The 23,572-nt window shown below is 35.9% G+C and overlaps 1 protein-coding gene across 3 annotated transcripts in view; it reads left to right on the top strand.

Moving 5' to 3' along the window:
• Positions 1-23,572, top strand: part of Xrn1 (5'-3' exoribonuclease 1) — a 111,000-nt gene that overhangs the window by 58,384 nt on the left and 29,044 nt on the right. For all 3 annotated transcript variants that reach the window (XM_004834376.4, XM_021252656.2, XM_087186281.1), the window contains exons 24-32: positions 2,140-2,255; positions 2,876-3,022; positions 7,683-7,772; positions 11,657-11,792; positions 15,959-16,015; positions 16,137-16,269; positions 19,891-19,960; positions 20,948-21,155; positions 23,036-23,131. In XM_004834376.4, coding sequence (XP_004834433.1) covers positions 2,140-2,255; positions 2,876-3,022; positions 7,683-7,772; positions 11,657-11,792; positions 15,959-16,015; positions 16,137-16,269; positions 19,891-19,960; positions 20,948-21,155; positions 23,036-23,131 — 1,053 coding nt within the window. The remainder of the gene's footprint in view (positions 1-2,139; positions 2,256-2,875; positions 3,023-7,682; positions 7,773-11,656; positions 11,793-15,958; positions 16,016-16,136; positions 16,270-19,890; positions 19,961-20,947; positions 21,156-23,035; positions 23,132-23,572) is intronic.

Here is a 23,572-nt window from a genome sequence, read left to right as displayed (position 1 = left end):
GTGGTACTATAGGGGCCGGGGATTTAGCTCAGTGGTTCCAGCACCTGCCTCGCAAGCACAAGGTCCTGAGTTTGATCCCCGGTACCAAAAAAAAGAAAGAAAGAAAAGTGGTACTAGGCTGGTGATGTAGCTCAGTGATGGAGCACTTGTCTGGCATATACAAGGCCCTAGATTCAATCTCCAATACCAAAAAGTAAAGAAAGAAAAGTAAGGGAGGGAGGGAGGGAAGGAGGGAGGGAAAGGAGGAAAGGTATTACTGCTTCTAACTGAAAAATACTACCTTAATTCTTCATTCTTCTGATCTATTCTAGAAAACGTACTTGCTTTGTATTATATTATTGCTAAATCTTATTGTGTTCTTTATTTTAAAAAGTTACATTCTTCATTAACATATTTACATATTTTAATAGTAATTTTGTGTTCCAGGCCACCCAAAACAGTTATCCATTTAGGAATTATTATAAACATCATCAGTAAAATAATGACAGCTTAATTCCTTACCAATCTCCTGAAATTTGTGAGGGCGTTTTGGTAATAAAATTTCCTTATATTCAAATCACAAATGAACATAAAGTAATAATATAAACTATTGACATAAGTATGTGAATAAAAATTTAGTTTGCAATTTTCCATATACATTACATAAGGAGTACATGAAAGTTTACCTCAATTGATACTGGTTTTGTGAGTCATTTGCTTCCTGGTTAAAAATTATTATCATCTAGGGCCAGGGATTTAGCTCAGTGGTTCTGGAGCCTGTCTGGCAAACGCAAGGTCCCGAGTTCAATCCCCGGTACCAAAAACAAACAAACAAAATTATCATCATTTGCCAGGTGTGGTGATGCACTGCTATAATCCCTCCTTCAGCACTTGGGAAGCTGAGACAAAAGGATCACTACAAGTTCAAGTTCAAAGCCAGCCTGGGCTACATAGTGAGTTCAAGGACAGCCTGAACTACATACCAAGACCCTGTCCCCCTCCAAAAAAATTATCATCATCTGCAACTTGTTTTGGGGTTTTTTTTTCCTTTTCTTTTTTTTTTCTGGTAATGGGAATAAAACTCAAGACCTTGCACTTGCCAGGGAAGCGCAGAATCACTGAGCTAAATCCCTAGCCCTTTGCTTTTTTAATTTGATAATATTCATGGCTTCTTCCTTTAAGTGTACAAATTAAGCTTAATTTCATGAAATGTATGAATCATAATTCTATACATATTTCATGTAATAGGAAATAGTAAATAATAATATGCATATAAGAAGAACATTTTTCATTTCCCTCAGTGGCAATTATTTTGTTCACATACTAGTGTTTTAACTCAATGTGGTAATTATTGAGGCCTCATTTTGTCCGAGGTTCCTTTGCTAGGCACTGCTTAGAATGTGAAAATAAGTTTGAAAACAAAACTGGGCATAGTGGCATACACGTGTAACCCCAACTACTTGGGAATGATGATCACAAATTTAAGGCCAGCCTGGGCAGCTTTGTGAGACCCTGTCTCAAAATGAAAGGTTTTTTTTTGGTGCCAGGGATTGAACTCGGGACCCAGCACTTGAGAGGCAGGCAGCAGAACTACTGAGCTAACTCCCTGGCTCAAAATGAAAGTTTTAAAAAATGACTGGGGTTATAAGCTCAGTAGTAGAATACTTGCCTGCTATGCATGAGGCTGTGGGTTCAATTTCGCCATAACTGGAAAAAAAATTGCCAGTGACATTTGCTATTTAGTACTTATAGTACAGCTTATTTCTTGAGACAGTTTCACAAACTGTATATTTCCTCTTTCATCCATCCTTGAGGATTCTGACTTTTAAGGAGAAAGAAGCAGAAAAATTCTGCCTTAAAATCTTTTTTTAAATGGAGGAAATTGGCTGGGCATGGTGGTGCACACTTGTAATCCCAGCACTAGGGAGGCTGAGGTAGAAAGATCATCGCAAATTTGAGACCAGTCTGGGCTACACAGTAAGTTCAAGGCCAGCCTGGACTTCCTAACAAGACCCTGTCTCAAAAAAAGGGGGAGGAAGGAAATAAAACTAGGTAAGAATCCAATGGTGATGTCTTGATTATCTCCAGTTTTAAAGGTAAAGAAATATTTAAAGTAAAATTGTGTTTCTTTAATTGACCTGTTTGTTTTTATATTTAAAGAAATATTCTATAAAGTACAACCCAGGATATGTATTGGCCAGTCGCCTTGGAGTGAGTGGATACCTTGTTTCAAGGTTTACAGGAAGTATTTTTATTGGAAGAGGATCTAGGAGAAAGTAAGTTTTTGTTAGAGAAATTTACTTAAATGGCAAAAAAAAAAAATGATAAAGATTAAGTGCTTAATATTTCAGTATTTATTTTCCTTATTAATTGTTGTGAATTTTCTTTTAAAATTGTGGATAAATGCCTTTGATGGTGATCTTTTATCTGAATGCCATGTGTTTTAGATCTTTGGAAAGAAAGTTTTTATTTTTAGCTGCTAACAAGTTGAACCTTGAAAAAAGGTATCAAAGGGTGTGTGTGAACCTCAATAATATACTTCCTTCCATTTTGTTATTTTTAATTTACATGCTTTGTTAATTTGGAATTTGAAGTCCTTCCTCTGGTTTTTCAGTTACTGCTAGTTGGAAATAACCATAGTAACTAAAATATAAAAGAACAATCAAAACTAAGCCAGGCATGGTGGCACAGGCCTATAATCCCACCACTCAGGAGGCTGAGGCAGGAGGATCTCAGTTCACAGCCGGACTAGGATACATAGAAAAACTTTGCCTCAGAAAACCATTTTTTAAAAGAAAAGAAAAAGAATAATTAAAACAACTTTTCTAAACTTTGAAAGGAAAATGTTTTATTGCTTGAACAATCTTTAAAATTTGTGTGTGTGATTTAAATTCAGCCCTCATGGAGACCATAAAGCAAATGTGGGTTTAAATCTCAAATTCAACAAAAAAAATGAGGAGGTACCTGGATATACTAAGAAAGTTGGAAGTGAATGGATGTACTCATCTGCAGCAGAACAACTTCTTGCAGAATATTTAGAGAGGTAAGTGCCTAGAAGGTCCCACGAGGCATCCAAAAATTTATGAATGTACTATTTATTTTGTTTTGCTTATATCAGTTTTACAAGGAAATATTTTCATTAGCAACATGGGCAGCAGCACATTTGTGTTAACATTTCTTTAATAAATGTATTAATATTTTCTTTAATGTTAACTGAGTTACTTAGTGACAGATTTATAGGAAATATGTTCACTTCTGATTCACAGTTTACTGTTCTTTTTATTGTCCCACCGGTTTCTAACTATAGTTGGGGATCTCTGTATTAGTTTTTTTTTAGATTTTATTTTACTTTCTTTTATTTTTTTAATTTTTTTTAATTTTTTTTTGCTACCGGCGATCGAACTCAGGACCTTGCACTTGCAAGGCAGGCACCAAAACCACTGAGCTAAATCCCCAGCCCTCTGTATTAGTTTTCTAGGGTTACCATAGCAAAGTACACAAACTGGGTGTTTTAAACAACATAAACCTTGTCTCAGAGTTCTGGTGACCAGTAGCAGTATACCATCAGGGCCATGGTGCCTCTGAAGGCAATGAGCCTCTCTTCTAGCTTTTTGTAGCCTTATATCTTCCTTGGCTTGCAGATGCAGCACTCTAGTCCTCTGTCTTCCCTGTGACACCTTCCTTGTGTGTCTTCACATTGTCTTTTACGTTTTTATTTCTTTTTAATATTTAAAAGCCTTTCCTTTTCTGGCTATTCCTTTGGGATGTATGTTTGTTTGTTTGTTTGTTTGTTTGTTTGTTTTGCAGTACAAACTCTGGGCCTTGCACGTTGAAGGCAAGGCCTTGATCACCTCTTTTCCTTTTTATGACATCTAGTTCTCATGAGGAATAGAATGTTTTGTTTTTATTATCTGCAGATAGTAATTCTAGATTTTTTTCCCCCCAATACTGAAGATTAAACTCAGGACTTTCACACGGAGCTATACTTCTAGCCCTTTTTTTGAGACAGGATCTCACAAAATTGCCCAAGTTTGAGACTGGAATAAAATGATTATTCTTATTTTTTACATATAACATATTTTCATCTGGGAGTGGTGGCACATGTCTGTAATCAAGATGCCGAGGCGGCAGGATCGCTGTGAGTTTGAGGACAGCCTAGACTACACAGCAAGACCCTGTCTCAAAAAAAAAAAAGAGAGAGACACTAAAAAGCTAATTGGAAATTTGGTGCACATGAGAGGGCCTTATCATCTTTATTATATCTAAAGAGGATCTCCTAATGTCACTACCCTATATGTATATGATTTTTCTGGTTAGTTTTCCCAAAGCGGTATCTTCCAGCTGTTTTTTTTTTTGCTTTTTGTTTTTTTTTATTAAATTCTTTTATTGGTACATTGTAGGTATACAACACAATTACATTTCTCATTGGGAATTGTACCTTTACATGATGCATCTTGGTTCTTATTTTTTCCCCATTCCTAGCCCTCCCTTCACGCCCTCCACCCTTCCCTATTTACAAAGACTTTATTTCCATTTTTTCCATTTCTCAGCATTTTTTCCTTTCCCTTCTTTCCTTCCCCCTGCCCTTCCCACTACCCCTATCCCTTTGGACCTTTTCTTCCTATTTTACATTATCGATTATTCATTCTAATCATTGGTACATTTTAGGTATACAATATAATGACATTCATCATTGGAAATTTGCACCTTTACATAGTCTCTCTTGGTTCTTATTTTTCACCCTTGCCCAGCCCTCCCTTTAACCCCTCCAGTCCTCCCTATTTACAAAGATTTTATTCCTATTTTTCCATTTTCGCATATTAATCCCATTCCCTTCTATCCTTTCCCCTAGCCCTCCCGCTTCCTTCCTCTTTGCCCCTTTTCTTCCTATTTCATAATACTCCATGCGACAGGAACCCAAAAAAAGCAGGAGTAGCTATCCTCTTTGCAGATCAAGTAGATTTCAAACCAACACTGATTAAGAGAGATGAAGAAGGACACTACATCCTTGTAAAGGGAAGAATCCAAGAGGAAGAGATGACAATCATAAATAGCTATGCACCAAACACTAGTGCACCCAACTATATAAAACAAATACTAACGGACATGAAAGGTCATATATACACTAATACAATTGTAGTGGAGGACCTCAACACCCCACTGTCACAAATAGATAAATCAGCTAGACTAAAAATAAGTCATGAAATACTAGAATTCAATCGAACTCTTGAACAAATGAACTTAACAGATGTTGACAGAGTCTTCCACCCCACAAAATCAGAATACACATTCTTCTCAGCTGCACATGGGTCATTCTCCAAAATAGACCACATACTCACACATAGAACATGTTTAAGTAAGTGCAAAGGAATTGAAGTTATCCCCTGTACATTATCAGACCATAGTGCGATGAAATTGGAGATCCATAGCAAAAGAAACTCAGAAAATTTCATAAACATGTGGAAATTGAATAACACACTTCTGAATAACCAATGGGTCACAGAGGAAATTAAAGAAGAAATCAGACAGTTCCTTCAATTAAATGACAATGACAGTACAACATATTGGAACCTATGGGACACAATGAAAGCAGTCTTATGAGGGAAATTCATAGCAGTGAATACACATATTAGGAAAACAGAACGAGTCCAATTAAACAACCTGATGCTGAACCTCAAGCTTCTAGAAAAAGAAGAGCAGGACAAACCCAAAGCTCATACAAGGGAGGAAATTACAAAGATCAGAGGAGAAATCAATGCAATGGAGACTAAGAACGATTCCAGCTGTTTTCTTGCACAGTAGATATGGGGGACAAAAATGACTGCTAGTATTCTGGAAATTAACCAAGAAAGGGGGTCTTGTTACTCAGCAGATACTATGATAAGGCCAGCAGATTTCTGTTTAAGACTAGAGGACCTATTCTCCCAACAGCGTAAATGCTACTGACAGCTCTCAGTTGCAAGCTCTCTTTATGAATTGCCTGGATGAAGAGAACTAGTACTAGTTCACCTAAAGTTATACCCCTTTTCCACGGCCTCCCCAGATCAGTGCCTTGATCTAGAAGGTGTGAAGGCCCAAACAACAACCTGTTTGTCCCAGTTCAGTACAAGTAATGAAGGGCCATCCTAGTTTGAGATCACTATGGGGCCGGCCAAGGAATTCATTGAGAATGAATTCTAGTTCAGCTTCTCCCTTTGCCCAATTCTGCTTCCTTCCTTTTTTTCCCTTCCACTGGTACTGACCCCCAAGCACTCCATGCTAGACTTCCTTTGTGCTTTATTTCCAAGTCTGCTTCCTAGAGGCATTATGCTTCCAAATGATGTATTGTACAGTTGACACTAATTCTGTTTTCAGCATCGCACTTGTCCTCTTGGCACCCCACTCCAACTTACAGTGTCTGGTATACCCAAGGATAGAGTATTTCCTTTTTGATCTCTCAGATGTAAACGACAGGTCCTATGCTGGAGTAGTAGGCAAGTCTAACTGTTAGTGACTTAAATGTTCAACCAAAATCCTACTAAATCTCACCCCATGCTACACCCTTCAAATATTCCTGGAGCCCATAATTCTTGAACTTTTGCAGATTCCTGTGGTTTAAATCATCTTACTTCTGTGTGTGTGGTTTGTTTTTGTTTTGTTTTTGTTTTTGCAATTGTAGAAGTTAATTGTGCATACAAAACAACAGTTCACAAACTAGGAGACATTGAACTAGGAATAAGAAACGGTCTGCTTTATAGCACAGTTTATAAAGAGGTGGTGTTTTGACTTTTCTTATCATTAGATTTGTTTTTCATTGACTTCCCTTACTGATGATTTAGGATTCAGCCTATTACTTCCTGAGAAATCATTTACTCATCTATTCAGTTTCCAATTTCTAAAAATTTAAGAATTCATATATGCCATCAGATACTCTGCTTCTCTCCTTACTTGTCTTTCTCTGCCTCTTCCCTTTTTTATACTTCACCATCATTTTAGTGGATTGGGAAAGGACCAAAAATAAACATGTGTTCAGTCTTCTTAAATATACCTGCAAGTCTTGCACTATTCAGAAAGAAAGGGAGTTTTGAGGAATTCCATAAGATACTTTAATGTGTTTTAATTTGTTGTTTTGTGCAGTATTCCAGTTTTGTTGTGAAAATAAGAAAATGAACTTGTAAATACTATTTTTGCCCATTTATCACCTGTTATTATAATCAAAGAATTGGGGCGGGGCAGGCAGGCAACCCACTTTCTGGCCCCCCTTCTGTCTCTTTTAGGCAAAAGCTTGCTTTCTCCCAATAAATTTTTCCTGCTCTTAAAAAAAAAAAAAAAAATCAGACTCACAGTTTTTTTTAAAGTTTATTAATTGAACTATTTCTTTCTCAGCCAGTGGGAGTACAGGAATACTCTAGCTTTTAAATCTTTCAGTCTTTATTAATAAATCTCTTTAAAATACTGTAATCATAGCTGGGTGTGGTGGTACATTCAGTATTCCCAGCACTTGGGAGGCTGAGGCAGGAGGATTGCCACAAGTTCAAGGCCAGCCTGGGTTACTATACTACATAACAAGACCCTGTCTCAAAAAACAAACAAAAATACTGTAATCATAATTCCTTTAGTGTACTTTACGTTTCCGATTAGGATGTGAAATTCTTTCATAGGAAATTTATTTGACATCATTAATTTATTTTTCAAACAATATGTTTGTTTGTTTGTTTCGCTAGAGCTCCAGAACTGTTTAGTTATATAGCCAAAAATAGCCAAGAGGATGTGTTCTATGAAGATGACATTTGGCCTGGAGAAAATGAGAATGGGTAAGCAAGATCTGTAGTATTTATTGTCTCATAGTTCAACTTAGTGGTTCCATTGAAAGGTACAGCTAGTTCATCAAGAATTTCTCATTATTTTTTTTTTCTTTTTTCCCCATTAACTATATTGGTACATTTTAGGTATAAAATACAGTTACGTTCATCATTGGGATCTTGTACCATTACATGAGTCTCTTGGTTCTTACTTTTTTTCCCTTCCCCTGCCCCCCCTTTACCCCCTCCACCCTTCCCTATTTGCAAAGACCTTGTTTCCATTTTTTTCCTCTTCTCATATTTTTTCCTTTCCCTTTTTTCCCTTCTCCTACCCCTCCCAATTCCCCTGCTCTTTTAGACCTTTGCTTCCTGTTCACAATATCAGTTATACATATTTGAAATTATAATATTACAATATTAATAATAAATAAATAAAATAATAATATTAATTAAATTACAAAATTACAATATTAAGAGACATTACCACAGGTTTTACAGAATTTAAAAGGATATAGAAAGGATATAGAAAGCATATTACAGAAATTTTTTGAAATAAATTTGACAACTTCTAAGAAGTACCTTGGAAAGCAAATTAATGAAACTAACTCTGGAGGAAATATAAAATTTGAATAGCATCTATTAAAGAAAGTATATTCCTAGCTTGAAAACCTACCTATATGACAGCAACAGGCTCATAAACATTTTAACTGATAAATTATATCAAACAGTTAAAGCAGAAAAAAGAAGGAACACTTCTCCCCTCATTTTAGGAAATCAACATTGTGCTAATCCTAAAACTGGATAAAGATAATAGAAGAAAAAAGTATGAACATAGATAGAAATTTGTTTAACAAAACAAACTCTTAGAAGTCAGATCTGGCAGGATGTAGAAAGTGGTTTTGTTATAGGGATGGCAGTGTTGGTTCAGCATTGGAAGATCCACCCCCAAAAGTCATCATTTTAACAGAGGAAAGGAAAAAGCCATATGATCCTGTCACTAGTTGGAGAAAAAGTATTGGACTAAATTCTACAGCTGTTCATGGTACTATCAGGAGACTAGAAGTAGAACAGAAACTTCTCAACAGATTAAAGACATGTACTCCATACTTCCAGTGAGAACACCTTATATGAATGGAGAAGACACAGTGCTTTCTCCTTAAGGTGGAGAACAAGGGCAGATATGCTTACTCTTTATCTGTCCGTTAAACTTTGAAACCTAGTCCCCACCAAAATAGTCTGGCAATAAAATGACACAACTAGGATAGGATTGACACGGCAGAGGCAAAATCCTTCTATGTAGATGAAATGATCATCTACAGAGAAAATAGTAGGAAATCTCTAGGAGCCCGTAGAACTTGTACTTGAATTTAGCAGGATTAGAAAACACAAGGTATATATAAAAATACAGGTCTGTGTATACTTGCTATAAATGAAGAATTGGATATTGAAATTTAAAAGTTATGTAGGAGTACAAAGGACCTAGAAAAGTTAAAAACAAAAACAATGTTGGAAGACGTTTAGTACCTAATTTTAAGACTTCTTCTAAAGCTACAGTAATCAAGGCAGTGTTGGTGTAAGGAAAGACATATAGATCATTGGAATAAAACAAAGAATCTAGAAATAGAACCACACATATATGATCCACTGAGTCTTGAAAGATTATTTAACATTAGCATTTTATAGGATATAAACTCAATTCAAGAGCCAAGGAAGAGATAGTGTTTTCAGCAAACGGCACTAGAACACCTGGTATCCATATATAAAAAATTAACCCTTTTTTTCCATACATGAAAATAACTTGAAGGGATCTATGAACCTAAATAAAGCCTAAAAGTATAAAACTTTAAGAAGAAATTATAAGGGAAAATATTTATGAATTCAGGGTAGACAAGAACTACCTAGGATACAAAAAACATGATGTATAAAAGAAAAAAACTGATAAATGAGATTCCATCAAAATTTAGAACTTTAAATGACATCATTAAAATGAAAAGTAGTCCTTAAACACCATATTTACAATGCATATAACCTATGAGCAGAATATATAAAGAATTCTTAGAGCTCATTAATAGACAACCCAATTAAAATGTAGACATAGGAAGATGATAAATCTCCAGTATAGCACAAGGAATGGTGTTCAACTCTAGAATCAGAAAAATACTAATCAGTACAATAATAAGACTGAGTTATACACTCATTAGGGAGATGAAGTTCAAAGTTTTAAAAGCCTTGTCATGACTTTTTCTTTTTGTTGGATTCTCCCCCTTTGCAGTTAATTTGTCACACCCAATGGATTCATTCTGCTGGGGTTCCTGGGGTTGTGATCCTCATTGTCTTTTCCTAGGGTATTGTCTAAAATTTTTTGGAGTGTCAGTTTGGTATTCATGAAGTTCCTGAGGTGCTCTTTATCATGAAAGTATCTTATTTCTCCATTAATTTTGAAAGATAGTTTTGCAGGGTCCATCGATCTGGGTTGGAGGCTGTTTTCCTTTAGGGATTGGAATACATCACTCCAAGCTCTTCTTGCCTTGAGGGTTTGTATTGAGACGTCTGCTGTGATTCTGATGGGCTTTCCTTTGTATGTGATTTGTTTCTTTTCTCTCACTGCTTGTAGAATTTTGTTCTTCTGTTGGATTTCTGGAATCCTAACTATTATATGCCTATGTGTAGTTTTTTTTTATTAAGGCTAGCTGGAGTCCTATATGCCTCACTTATCTGTATGTCAAGTTCTTTTCCCGTGCTTGGGAAATTTTCTGCCATCACTTCTGTAAAGAGTTTTTTTATGTCATCTGCACTCTCTCCTCTTTCTTCATTGACTCCAATCAGTCTTATGTTATTCTTCTTTGCATTGTCTAGCAACTGCTGGATTGATTTCTCGTGTTCCCTTACAATTTTAAAGCAATTTTTCTTTTCCTGGTCACTAATTGCAATCTTATCTTCTATATGTGAAATTCTGTCCTCACATTGGTTCATTCTGCTGTGCAGACTTTCGATGGAGTTTTTAATCTCTTGGAAATCTGTATCTGTTTTATGGATTCCATTTGTTTCCTATGTTGGGATTCCATCATGTTCCTCAGATCCTCTATTTTTTTATCTGTGTCCTCTCTAGATTTATTAATCATGTCTTGCACCATGAGCAAAATCTTTGCTGTTATCTGAGTAATTATTTCTGATTTCCTTTTTCCCAGATCCTCTTTTGTTGCCAGTTCAGAGAGTCCAGGTGGTTGAATATCAGATTGTTCTATATCGTTTCCCTTTGGGGTTGCTGTAGGTGATCTGGAAGTCTGTTTTTGAGGCTTGTTTATGTGTCTTCTCATTTCCGCGGGGGGGGGGGGGGGATTGCTTCTGGTGCCTACGCGGCTCACCTTCTCTGCCCTAGAAGCTTGGGATGGCAGTGGGGGAGCTTCCTTCTGAGTCCTGGGACTGGCTGAGCTTCTGTTTCCTAGGAGCCTGGGATGGAGGCGGGGAGCTTCCTTCTGGGTGCTGGGACCAGGTCATCTACTCTGCCCTAGGAGCCTGGGATGGCAGCTGGGGAGCTTCCTTCCGGGTGCTGGGACCGGCTGGGCTTCTCTGCCCTAGGAGCCTGGGATGGCAGCGGGGGAGCTCTCTCATTATTTTTTATTTGTTTTGTTTTCTGTTATTTCACTTATGCTTTAAAAACTCAATAAAATTTTTACTTTGTGTATATCTTAAATATTTTTAAACTAATTTTTGTGAATTTTTTATTGTTGAGAAGTAACATGTCCATATTTATTACAGATTTGTAATACCCAATTAAGTTTAGTGATTAATAATTGCATAAATTTGTAATAATTCTTAGAAAGCTTTTGTCAGTTGTTTTATATGAGCCCTCAAAAATTTTAACCAGTGTGAAAAATTTATTGTTTTTATTGTAGTGCTGAGAAAGTTCAAGAAATTATTACTTGGCTAAAAGGACATCCTGTCAGTACTTTGTCTCGTTCATCTTGTGATTTACAAATTCTGGATGCAGCTATTGTTGAGAAAATTGAGGAAGAAGTTGATAAATGCAAGGTACTAACTTTTAATAACGAAGATTTTGATGAAATTTGTGGTTAAATTTACTATAGATTAATTCATGTTTCAACCAGTTACTATATATGTAATGATTTTAATTAATATCAAACAATCTTGTTTACCTGGAAATGTAAATACACTTCAGTGTTCAAAAGCCATAACATTTAAATTTTTTTTCTTTGTTGCATTTCCAATTTTAAGAATTAGTATTTTGTGATTTATGATAGTTTGTGACTAAGAAAGTTAATCCTCTATTCCTTCTGGCTTTAACTATATTCTTTAAAGACATAGTTCATGTTTTTATAAAACATAAAAATTTATCCAGTCAGGTGCAATGACTTCAATTTGTAGTCCCGGTTACTTGGAACGCTGAGACAGGGGGATCACTTGAGCTCAGAAGTTCGGGATCTACTTGGGCAACATAGCAAAACCCATCTCAAAACAATACAAATTTTATTTAATTGACTTTTATAGAATTACTTCTAAATTGTACTTCTGCCCTTTTTTCACTCATTAAATCATTCAGATATTAAAAAGTTTTGAAATTCCACTTAATCTCCTATGGTTTGTATATTTTGAAAAGAAGTAAATTTGTAATAGACTTAGCTATTTAAATCCTCTATTTGGTATGGTAGAATTTGGAATGATTGGGCTGGGGGTGTAGCTCAGTGATAAAGAGCTTGACTAGCATGCATGAAGTCTAGGTTCAATCCCCAGCATCACAAAAGAAAAAATAATAATAATGCCTATTTGCTATTAATACCTGATAATGCTGGGCTGGGGATTTCCGCCGCCTGCCTCGCAAGTGCAAGATCCTGAGTTCGATCCCCAGTAAAAAAAAATAAAAATTAAAAAAACTAAAATAAAATTAAATTAAATTAAAAATTACAAAAAAAAAAATACCTGATAATGTTTGCTTATTATTACTATTACTGAATTCTTTTGTCCCCAAGAGCTGTGATTACAGGTCTTAAAATCATCACTAGGGGCTGGGGATTTAGCTCAGTGGTTTCACCACCTGCTGTGCAAGCGCAAGGACCCGAGTTCAATCCCCAGGACCAAAAATAAAATAAAATCATCACTAAATGACTCTTTTTCTTTGGAAAAAATACAAGGTTCATAATCAAGAGTTTAATCATTATTATAATTTTTTTCCAATGCTGGGGATCCAACCGAGAGCTTCACTCATGCTAGGCAAGTGCTCTACCATGGAACTATACTCTCAGGCCAAAGAGCTTAATTTTTGAAATTATTCACTTAAGGATAGAAAATTTGTATTTCTTTTTAATTGTCTTTCAATATAGAGTGAAATCTGTTTGGTAGCACTATTGGTTTTTTTCCCGGTACCAAGAATCGAACTCAGGACCTTACACTTGCCGGTTAGGCACCAGCACCACTGAGCTAAATCCCTAGCCTGGTAGCACTTTTTTTGAAACTAATTTTCCAGTTAGCAAGCAATTATAACTTGAAGACTCCCAATTTTTTAACCCATTTGGATACAGAGCATTCTAAAATGTCTTACACATTTTTTCCTTTACAAACAGAAGATACATATAGGTGTGAATATAGATAAGAATTTTGTTTAAAACCTGTTTATGAGTCAAGGAGATATAGTTGAGGTTTTTTTCCTTTTTGTGTTACAGAGTTTTTATGATAATAAAGGAAGGAGTAAAAACAAACCTAACACAACATTCTGAAGATGATTTAAATTTTTCTGTGTTATGTAGGGTCATCACTAAAAATATCAGTAGTGCCAGTGATTTAGCTCAGTGATTCCGCTGCCTGTCTCACAATTGCAGGTCCCAAGTTCAGTCCCCAGTACCAAAAAAAAGAAAAGTATCAGTAGTAGCCTGGCACTGAGTAGCACTTGCCTGTAATCACAGTTATCAGGAGACTGAGGGAGGAGGATCACAAGTGTAAGGCCAGCCTGGGCAAATTAGTGAGACTGCCTCAAAATAAAAATATTTTGAAAGGGCTGACCAGGGATGTAGGATGGTGGTAGAGCACTTGCCTAACATGTGCAGGTCCCCTCAGTTCAATTCCTAGCACTACCATTTCTTTTTTAAAATAATCCTAATAATTTTATTAGTGCAGACTAATTATACAGATAATGAGTTTCATTGTAGCACACTTTGATCTTGTCTGTCCCCTATTCCTCTTAACTTCCTCCTTCTACTGATTCCCTTCCTCTACTCCAATAGTTACCCTTCTACTTTTCGTTGGTTTTTTTTTTTCTTTTTTTGGTACCGGGGATCGTCGAACTCGGGTCCTTGTGCTTGCAAGGCAGGTTTCGAAACCGCTGAGTTAAATCCCCAGCCCAACCCTTCTACTTTTCATATCTTTTTTTAGTGGTTCCCAAACTCGGGCAATTTTCCAAAGTACTATGAGAGCTTTAAAAAAATTAAAATTAAGGGTTGGGGATGTAGCTCAGTGGCGCCATGTCTGACTGGAAAGCACAAGATCCTAAGTTTGATCCTGGTACCACAATCAATCAGTCACATAAATATACAGTAAAACCTTAGTTGGCGAGCTTAATTAATTCTGGAAACATGCTTGTAATCCAAAGCCCTTCTACTAAATATCAAAGAGAATTTCCCCATAAGAAATAATGGAAACTTAGATGATTCATTCTACAACCCAAAAATATCCATATAAAAATGATTACAATACTGTAATATAATACAAAATAATGGGCTGGGGATTTAGCTCAGTAGCCCCTTGCCTGCCTCGCAAGTGTAAGGTCCTGAGTTCGATCCCTGGTACCAAAGAAAACAAAAAACAAAATAATTAAGAAAATACACTGAGTTCGATCCCCGGTACAAAAAAAAAAAAGAAAATAAACAATATAAAGAAAAATAAACAATTTACCCTGCACTTACTTTTGAAAACCTTCCTGGCTGGTGTGAGGGAGACAAGAGAGGAGGGTTATCGTATAGGACGACTTTCACTATCACTGCCTCTCTTGGCTCAATGGAATCTTTTTCTTTGCGTGCAACTTTAACAAGGAACCTATCCAGTGACATTTGCTTTTGCCTCCTTTTGAGGAGTTAGCAAAAATATGACATTACATTGTCCTTAAACAGATTCATCACTAGCACTGCTACAGCCTTATTTGGGTGATGCTTTTCTACAAAATTTTGCACTATTTCCCACATTTTACACACCTCTGTAATCTCATTTGAAGTGAGGGATTCCTCTGCCCTTTTCTCCTCTTCCTCTGCAGACAAGATCTCCATAACCTCTTGCTGTTAGGAGACATCACCCACAGTCCTGCCACAAGAGAGAGAAGCATCATTGGCTCAGTTGTGATCTTGTGACATTTGGTGTCATTTGCTACTTGTATTGCAAGATACCACTTGTTTATCAAATTAAAATTTTTTTTTGGTACCGGGGATCAAACTGGGGTCCTTGTGCTTGCGCAGCAGGCGGAGAAACCACTGAGCTAAATCCCCAGCCCTTATCAAATTAAAATTTCTTTGAAATGTTCTGCTCATCTTTCAGAACACTCACCAAACAAATTACTCACAATCCAAGGTTTTACTGTAATTCTTATTAGGGAAAAAAAGTTGAACTTATATAAAATTTAAAACAGGCAAATCTGGTCTTCTGTGTTAGAAATAAGTTTACTTTTGGAAACGGTAGTAAGTGGTTATGCTTAATAAAGATGTTTCTTGGATCAGTTAGAGTTACACATAGATATTCTACAAATTTACATCTGGCAATGTACTTACGACTTTGCCCTTTTTTCCATACTGGGGATTAAATCTAGAACCTATGCCACTGAGCCTCATTCCTAGCCATTTTTTTTTTTTAATTTTGAGACAGGGTCTCACTAGGTTACTAAATTTCCTAGGCGTGCTTCAAACTTTCAATCCTCCTGTCTCAGCCTCCCAGAGCACTGGTACAGGTGTGTAGTACCACACTTGGCTTAACTTTGCATTTCTACGTCTTATGTTCCAGAATTTGTACTTTAAAAGTTTTTTAATAAGAATTTAGGTTATAGGTATTTTATTAATGTTTATTTTATTCCTCCTTACGCAGCTCCAGAACTTTAGTTTTTAAATTAATCATTTCATTTGGCTTTATAGAATTCAGACATGTTGAAGTAATAAGTAATGTAATAATTTCATACTTTTATATTTTAAATATTTATCTTTTCTCAGCAAAGAAAAAATAACAAGAAAGTACGGGTGACAGTAAAGCCCCACTTGCTGTACAGAGTAAGTTTCTGTCAAAGAATTTAAAGCTGTTATTTTTACTTTGAAAGTATGAAAGGAACAAAAATGTTTTCAATATATAGGTAAGATTTTTAATTATAATTAACAACTTCCTTCTTTTCAGCCTTTAGAACAACAACATGGAGTCATTCCTGATCGAGATGCAGAATTTCGTCTCTTTGACCGTGTAGTGAACGTGAGAGAGAATTTTTCAGTTCCAGTTGGCCTTCGGGGCACCATCATAGGAATTAAAGGGGGTAATATCTCAACACTTGATGTCTTCAGCTACCTTTATATTGTAAAGGAAAACACAAAGTTGTGTGTTTTATATGTCTAATCAGAAAACAACTATAAATCAGGAAGAAACTAAATCCTTTTATGTATTAGATTTTTTTCCTTTCCTTTTTTCTTTTTAGTTTGTACTTTTCAGAGAAAATTCTTCTTTTCTGTCTTGTGTAATCATCTTGTTAGTAGTTTAAAAAGTGAGAAGTTGAGAAGGGGCTATAGAGAATTTGGCAGTTTTTATATAGTACACTAAAATTATATAAGATCTTGGAGAGTATACGTATCTTTTCATGAAACTGAGAAAGTATTTTTTTATCAGTTCTTCTTAAACTTTCCTAATCTTGCCCAGATCTTTACCTTTTCATTAAAATCTTTAGGTTTCTGTGAATAAACAAAAGTGAAGTCACTTATGGTTAAAAGACTTGAGAAATGTGCATATGAATTTGTATTTTATGAATATAACTAGATTATATAAAACAGACCTTATCAGCCTGTTGCACAGTAATTACATGATGTTATCATTACTGTACTAAATACATTAAAATGGTAAATTTTATGTGCCTTTGCGATTTTTGGGTTTTGGTGCTAGGGATTGAACCCAGGGTATCATGTATGCTAAGCACATGCTCTGCCATTGAGCTATATCCCCAACTCCTATGCGTTTTTTACCACAATTTAAAAGGTCAAAACTGCATACCTGTAATCTCAGATACTCAGGATGCTGAGGCAGAAGGATCAAAAGTTCAAGGCCAAGCTGAGCAACTTAACAAGACCTTATCTCAAATAAAAATAAAATAAATAAATAGGCCGGCATGTAAATCACTGTTCCCTCAATTCAATCCCTGGTATCACAAAAATGGATGATGAGGAGGAGGAGGACGACAGAGAACAAAGAAAAAAAAGAAAGCATTCCAGAATCTAAATGTGCTTCAGAGAGATGCCTAAAGTGAGTGACTTGACAATGTAGATTAAAGAAAAAAAGTCAACCCCAGCATAAAGCAGCAAATCAGGTGGCCACTGGTCAGCGTGCTTGGTAGCACTGTCTTTCCACATCCCAGGCACTCAATCTTTTGTTCTCACCATCCCAAAAGGAAGAACAGGCAGACCATAGAGCATATTTAGTGCCAACAATGTGCCAGCCACTTACATATTTTGCATTAAATCTTTGTCACCCCTGAGAGGTGGGTGTAATTTCCTTACCTGCCAGGTGAAGTAACTTACCCATGTTTACATAAGTAAGTAGCAAAACTGGAGTTTGAACTCTGTCCCCTTACTTTGAGGCAGGGGTTCTCCACATTTTCCATCTGCAGATACTGTTCAGGTCTTCTCTATTACTCTAACTCTAAAAGAGAATTTTCTTTCCTGATTCTTTTCTTAATTTGTTGGTCATATTTTCAGTTGCAGGAAATGGAAAGAGGAGGGTCAGGCTCTGGGCTAAGCATTATAAAGTTTAGATGGATTCAGTAAGACAAATCCTCTGCTGCTGATTGTTCAACTCCATCTGCTATTCAGATTTTGAGTTTATGGATTGTATTCCAGTTAGGTTGACCTGAGAAGGCCTTAGGGTGTAGATAATAGAAGTTTCCTTTCTTCTGACAACTCCTATCAATAGTAGAAGCCTCTTGGACAACCTTGTCTTGAGGATTTTAAAGCTGTATCTGTACTGAATGGAAAAGAGCACTGTCATTAATTAATCATGTCTGCCATGGGTCTAAAATGGTGAGGGGAATGTTTTTCATTTTTTTCCTCAGCTGAGTGTAGTCTTCTCAGTAATCTTCTCGGGAAATACTCCTTCCCCAAATAAAAATGGGAACCTAGAAGGCACTTCTTAAGCCTTCAGAGGACAAATTCCTGACTCTTATTAAATCTCACTTCAGTTTGGATTTTTACATAAAACTATCACATTGAAAGATACAAACAGATGAACTCTCCTAGCCTAGTTTCATCTAAGTGATGAAACACCAGGATGGAGACAGCCCCTGACCCCCATGAGAGGATGAGAGACACAGGAAACTGGTGGGCAGATTATTGTATTTGTGGTGGCTTCATGCTTAAATATATATAGAAAAACTTATTAAATTGCATACTTTTTTAGCAAAACATTTATTGGTACATTTTAGATATACATAATGATAACATTTGTCGTAAGAAATTTGTACCAGTGCATGATATGTCTTGCTTCTTTTTTTTCCCTCCATCCCCCTTTCCCTTCGCCTCTTCCCCTCCTTATAGACAAAATCTTTGTCTCCATCTTTTCCTTTGATTTTTTTTCTTGCCCCCCCCCACCATGTTTCCCTTCTCATTTGAACATTTTCTTCCCATTTCCCTATATCTGTTGTACATTTTACTCATTTCCACTTTTGGTTTCTCACTCCAGAGAAACAATGCAGTATTTAAACATATGTGTTAGATTTATTTCACTTAAGAGTATGGTCTCAAGGTCCATCCATTTAGCTGCAATGTCTCAAGCTCCTTCTTTATGTCAGAGTAGTACTCCGCTGTACAAAAAAAACCCCACATATTCTTTATCCATTCATCAGTTGTTGGGCATTTGGGCTGTTTCCAAGATTTAGCTATTACAAATTGTGCCACTATAAACATGGGTGTGCATATATCGCTGTAAATTGCATACTTTAAATATGTACATTTTATCATGTCACTTTTACATCAATAAATCTTTTTTTTTAATTGTTGCTAGGTGTGGTGATTCACACCTGTAATCCCACCACTCAGGAGGCTGAGGCAGGAGGATTGCTGCAAATTTAGGGCCAGCCTGGGGTACATCATGAGTTCAAGGCCAGCTTGAACTAAATAGTCAGGCCCTAACTCAAAAACAAAAACAAATTTTAAGTACATTCCATAACACCCAACAATTTCATTTTGCTTCTAAACTAGGGAAGGGTTCAGTCATGTAAAGGATGTGTTTACACGATGTTCACTGGTAGCTTTGTTTATAATTGCAAAAAAGTCAGAAACCTAAATTTCCATCAGCAGAAGAATGGACAAATTATGGTATATCCATAAATGCAACAATGTACGTTCAGAAAACTTTTTAAAAATGAGGGCCGGGGATTTAGCTCAGTGGTTCAGTCACCTGTCTCGCAAGCGCAAGGTCCCAAGTTCGATCCCTGGAACTAAAAAAAAATTAAATATACTTTGAAACAAAGTTAAGTTGCAAAAGAATATCTTTCCAGGCCGGGGATTTAGCTCAGTAGTTCTGGTGTCTGCCTCACAACCAAAAGGTCCCGAGTTCAATCCCTGGTACAAAAAAAAAAGAATATCTTCCCTGTAATATCATGTTTATAATGTTTCAAAACTTACAAAACAGTTCATGTTCACGTATGAGAAGAGTATGAAGAAATGCATAGGAAATGTATAGAAATGCATGCCAATAGGAATTGGACCACAGTGTTTTTTCTAAGGCCCAGTACACTGGTTCTTAGATTACATGATGTTCATTGTGTTATGTCATTCTTCATATCCAGAATGTTTTATGTGAATTTTAAAAATAAAATAAATACTACTGAGTCCTCCAAAACCTTGTCTGCTGATTTTTCATCGTAAGATTTTTTTTCTTTCTTTTTTTTTAACAGCTAATAGAGAAGCTGATGTACTATTTGAAGTATTGTTTGATGAAGAATTTCCTGGAGGATTAACAATAAGGTTTGTATTTCCAGATTGCACTTTGTAAATATGCTCATGTGACTTCTGATTTTAAATTAGTTAGTTCATAATATATGCAATATTGTCATACTTTCTACTATGGATATAACAGTGAATAAAATAGACATGCTTTTTGTTCTCTTACAGCTTTCATTTTAGAGATAAATTAAGCAACTTATTACAGTATTAATTGTTTAATTAAATGTGATGAGTACATGGAAGGAGAAATGAATAATAGTTAACTGGGAAAAGAGGAAAGAATAGTGAAGAATGCTTAGGCAACAGATGTGTTGCATATGCAACACAGGACATTTATGGTTAATTAAGTTAATAGAAATGTAGAGCTGAGGATGTAGCTCAGTGGCGCTGTGCCTGCTTGGTGAGTGCAAGATCCTGAGTTGGATCCCCAGTACCCGAAAAAAAGAAAAAAAATTCATAGAAATGTCCTTTGAAATCAGATATGTAAGTCTTTATCACCCATTTTAGTGGGTTATGGGTGCTCGAGCCAGATTTGGTGAATGGCAGGTGTAGTAATGGAGATAGGAAATTGAGGTGACCCTTGAGAAGTTTGGCTATGAAGAGAAAGGAGCAAATTAACAGGAGGTTAGGAAGCTAAAGGAACTAGGGTTCGGTTGTTTTTAATATAACATGGGTGAGACTTGAGTTCATTTGGAAGGAGCTCTAATACAAAGTTTCAAGTTACAAGAACAAGGATCATGATAGAATGAGGGCACTATTGTGTATTAGAAAAGGTGAGCTCTCTCACGCTTTGTATTAATTTGGGCAGGTTAAAAGCAGCAGACCTTCAATATCTTCTTTTACAATTAATATATTTTTGTTAGGTTATTATGAAAATCCTCTACTGAATTTAAAAGTAATGTTTATCAATTCTAATGATGGATTATCCACCCCAGAATGACTTAATTCTTCTCCTTAGCACATTTAGTGTTATTTCTTTTTGACCCTGATAGAACTTTTTACTTTTAGGTGCTCACCTGGAAAAGGTTATCGATTGCCAACAAGTGCCTTAGTGAACCTTTCTCATGGAAGTCGCTCGGAAACTGGAAATCAGAAGTTGACAGCCATTGTGAAACCACAGCCAGCTGTAAATCAATATAGCTCAAATTCATCAGTTTCTCCTGGCCATCTCGGAGGCCTCAACCATTCCTCTCAATCACTTTTTGTTCCTACTCAAGTAAGTCTGTCAGTCTTATCACTGTGTGTATGTGTTTAGTAGGGATCAACCCAGACACTCAAACATGCTAGGCAGGTGCTCTACCACTCAGCCACATCCTCAAAAGTCTTTAATTTCTCTTTCCCATTTTTTTTTTTTTTTGAGATAGGAATTCATTATTTAGCCCAGGCTGTCTTCAAACTTAGGATCCTCCTACCTCAGCCTCCCAGAGTCCTTAGATTACAGGTGTGTGCCACCACACCAGCTCTCCCCCCCCCTTTTTTTTTTTTTTTGGTACAAGGAATCAAATCCAGGACCTCACATTTGCCAGGCAGGTGCTGCGCTTTTGAGCTACATCCCTAGCCCTCTGCCCCCTCTTTATAAATCACAGTTCATACCAAACTTTCTAAGTGGAAACCTAATTTAACTTCATCATTTTGATTCACATCAATTTCAGATTTGTTAAGATACTAGGCTAGTTGGGCATGGTTGTACAGGCCTGTAATCAATCCCATCAGTCTGGGAGGCTGAGGCAAGAGATCACAAGTTGGAGCCTAGCCTGAGCAATTTAACCTCTCAGCAAGACCCTATCTCAAAATAAAAAATTTTTGAAAGAGGCTGGGAATGTAGCTCAGTGCAAAGGCACTGGGTTCAATTTAAGTAGCAAGCTTGAGAATGTTGTCTATGTTTTCTCTTTATATATTACTTTTCAAATTAACATTTAAATATTTTATATGATCCAAATATTCTATGCTTTCTGGTATAAATAATATGATTCATTTTATTAAATTTATTTTTATTAGTACATGTTTGCAGTATATAACGATGACATTCATCTTGGGGAGTTGGTACATGTATATAGCACATCTTAATTACCTTTAGGTCAAGCATGGTGGCACACACCTATAATCCCATTACTTGGGAGGCTGAGGCAGGAGGATTGTAGAGAGTTTGAGGCCAGCCTAAACTACATAGTGAGACCCTGTCTCAAAAAACAACAAAAATAAATTCTATTTATTTCCCTTTCCCCTTCCTCCATCTAGAAATGATATAAATTTGAAAGGTAAATGAAAGATGACTATATCACATTTATGAGAAGTTCTCATTATATAATTCATGGATGATTTTCTTCATCTTTCTGGGCATAAAAATTGAGTTATCTTTTTGGGACACTTTATTTAATTCCATGGCCCCAAATCTTAGGTTTAACTACATTTTTTAACCTTTACAATATATGCGTATTATAGACTTATTTGGAAAACACAAATAATTAGGTGATGATAAATAAAACAAGCAGCCGGGAATTTAGCTCAGTGGTTCCGCTGCCTGCCTCGAAAGCACAAGGACCCAAGTTCGATCCCCGATACCAAAAAACAAAAATAAAACAAATAAAACACAAGCAGAATATCCTCTCCAAGATCATAGGTGTAACCACTGTTAAATTTTTTGTCTTTTTCCAGAGTCTTAATCTATATTAAATTAATTTCCTGTAAGTAGCTGATTTTTAAATTTATTAGATTACTTCTGTAAAGATGAAGATTTTTAAAATAAAATCTTTAGTGTTAGTTTAGTGACATAATATATTAGTATGGTATATTAGAAGAAAAAAGTCTGTTGGTGAGGATTATGACTGAGTATAATCTTTATAGTTTTTGTTATGCTTTATTTTTCAGTAAAACCATTCAAAACCATTTCCATGTGAAGACAAGTTTCTTTCCAGTAGAGAATGCTTTTGTAATTTCTATGCTGAGCTCTTAAAAGAATAAACTGAGGGATTTTAAATAATGAAAGTTTAATATCCTGTCCACTGAGTAACTTTAATCAGTAATTGTTTTATTTTCCATAGGAATCTTTATTTTCTTATGTTTCATTTCCTTAAGAAATTGTTTGTACTCTGCCAGGTATCTACTAAAGCTGATGATGAATTTTGCAACATTTGGCAATCCTTACAAGGGTCCAGAAAAATTCAGCACTTTCAGCCATCTATACAAGAGAAGGTTAGTATTCTTTGTTTGATAGACAGTTCAAAGAAAAGATTTTTTAAACTGTCTACAATGATTAACTTCCCCTTGAAATCTCAAAATTGTAAACAACCGTTTTAGTTAGGAATTTTCATAATTCCTTTTTTTTTTTTTTTTTTTTTTTTGGTATCGGGGATCAAACTTGGGTCCTTGCGCTTGTGAGGCAGGTGGCGGAACCACTGAGCTAAATCCCTGGCCCCATAATTCTTATATATATAATAGTTTTTGGACCTGTGAGTAAGAGTATAATAGTTCTTTTAAATCAGTTTTGGGGGTTTTTTTAGTTGTTTACAAAATCATAACTATATTTTAAACTCAACAAAATCCTTAATGGCATTCATTAACTGCCCCCCCCCACTAAAGTATAGTATAATCTAATGCTGACAGTTGGTTTTCCTAAATATGAATGAGCAAATT

This window comes from Heterocephalus glaber, unplaced genomic scaffold, assembly GCF_053883595.1.
Source record: "Heterocephalus glaber isolate CG9 unplaced genomic scaffold, H.glaber_assembly_v1.0 deba00001504, whole genome shotgun sequence".
NCBI lineage: Eukaryota > Metazoa > Chordata > Mammalia > Rodentia > Bathyergidae > Heterocephalus > Heterocephalus glaber.
This window is presented reverse-complemented; position numbering and strand designations above follow the sequence as displayed.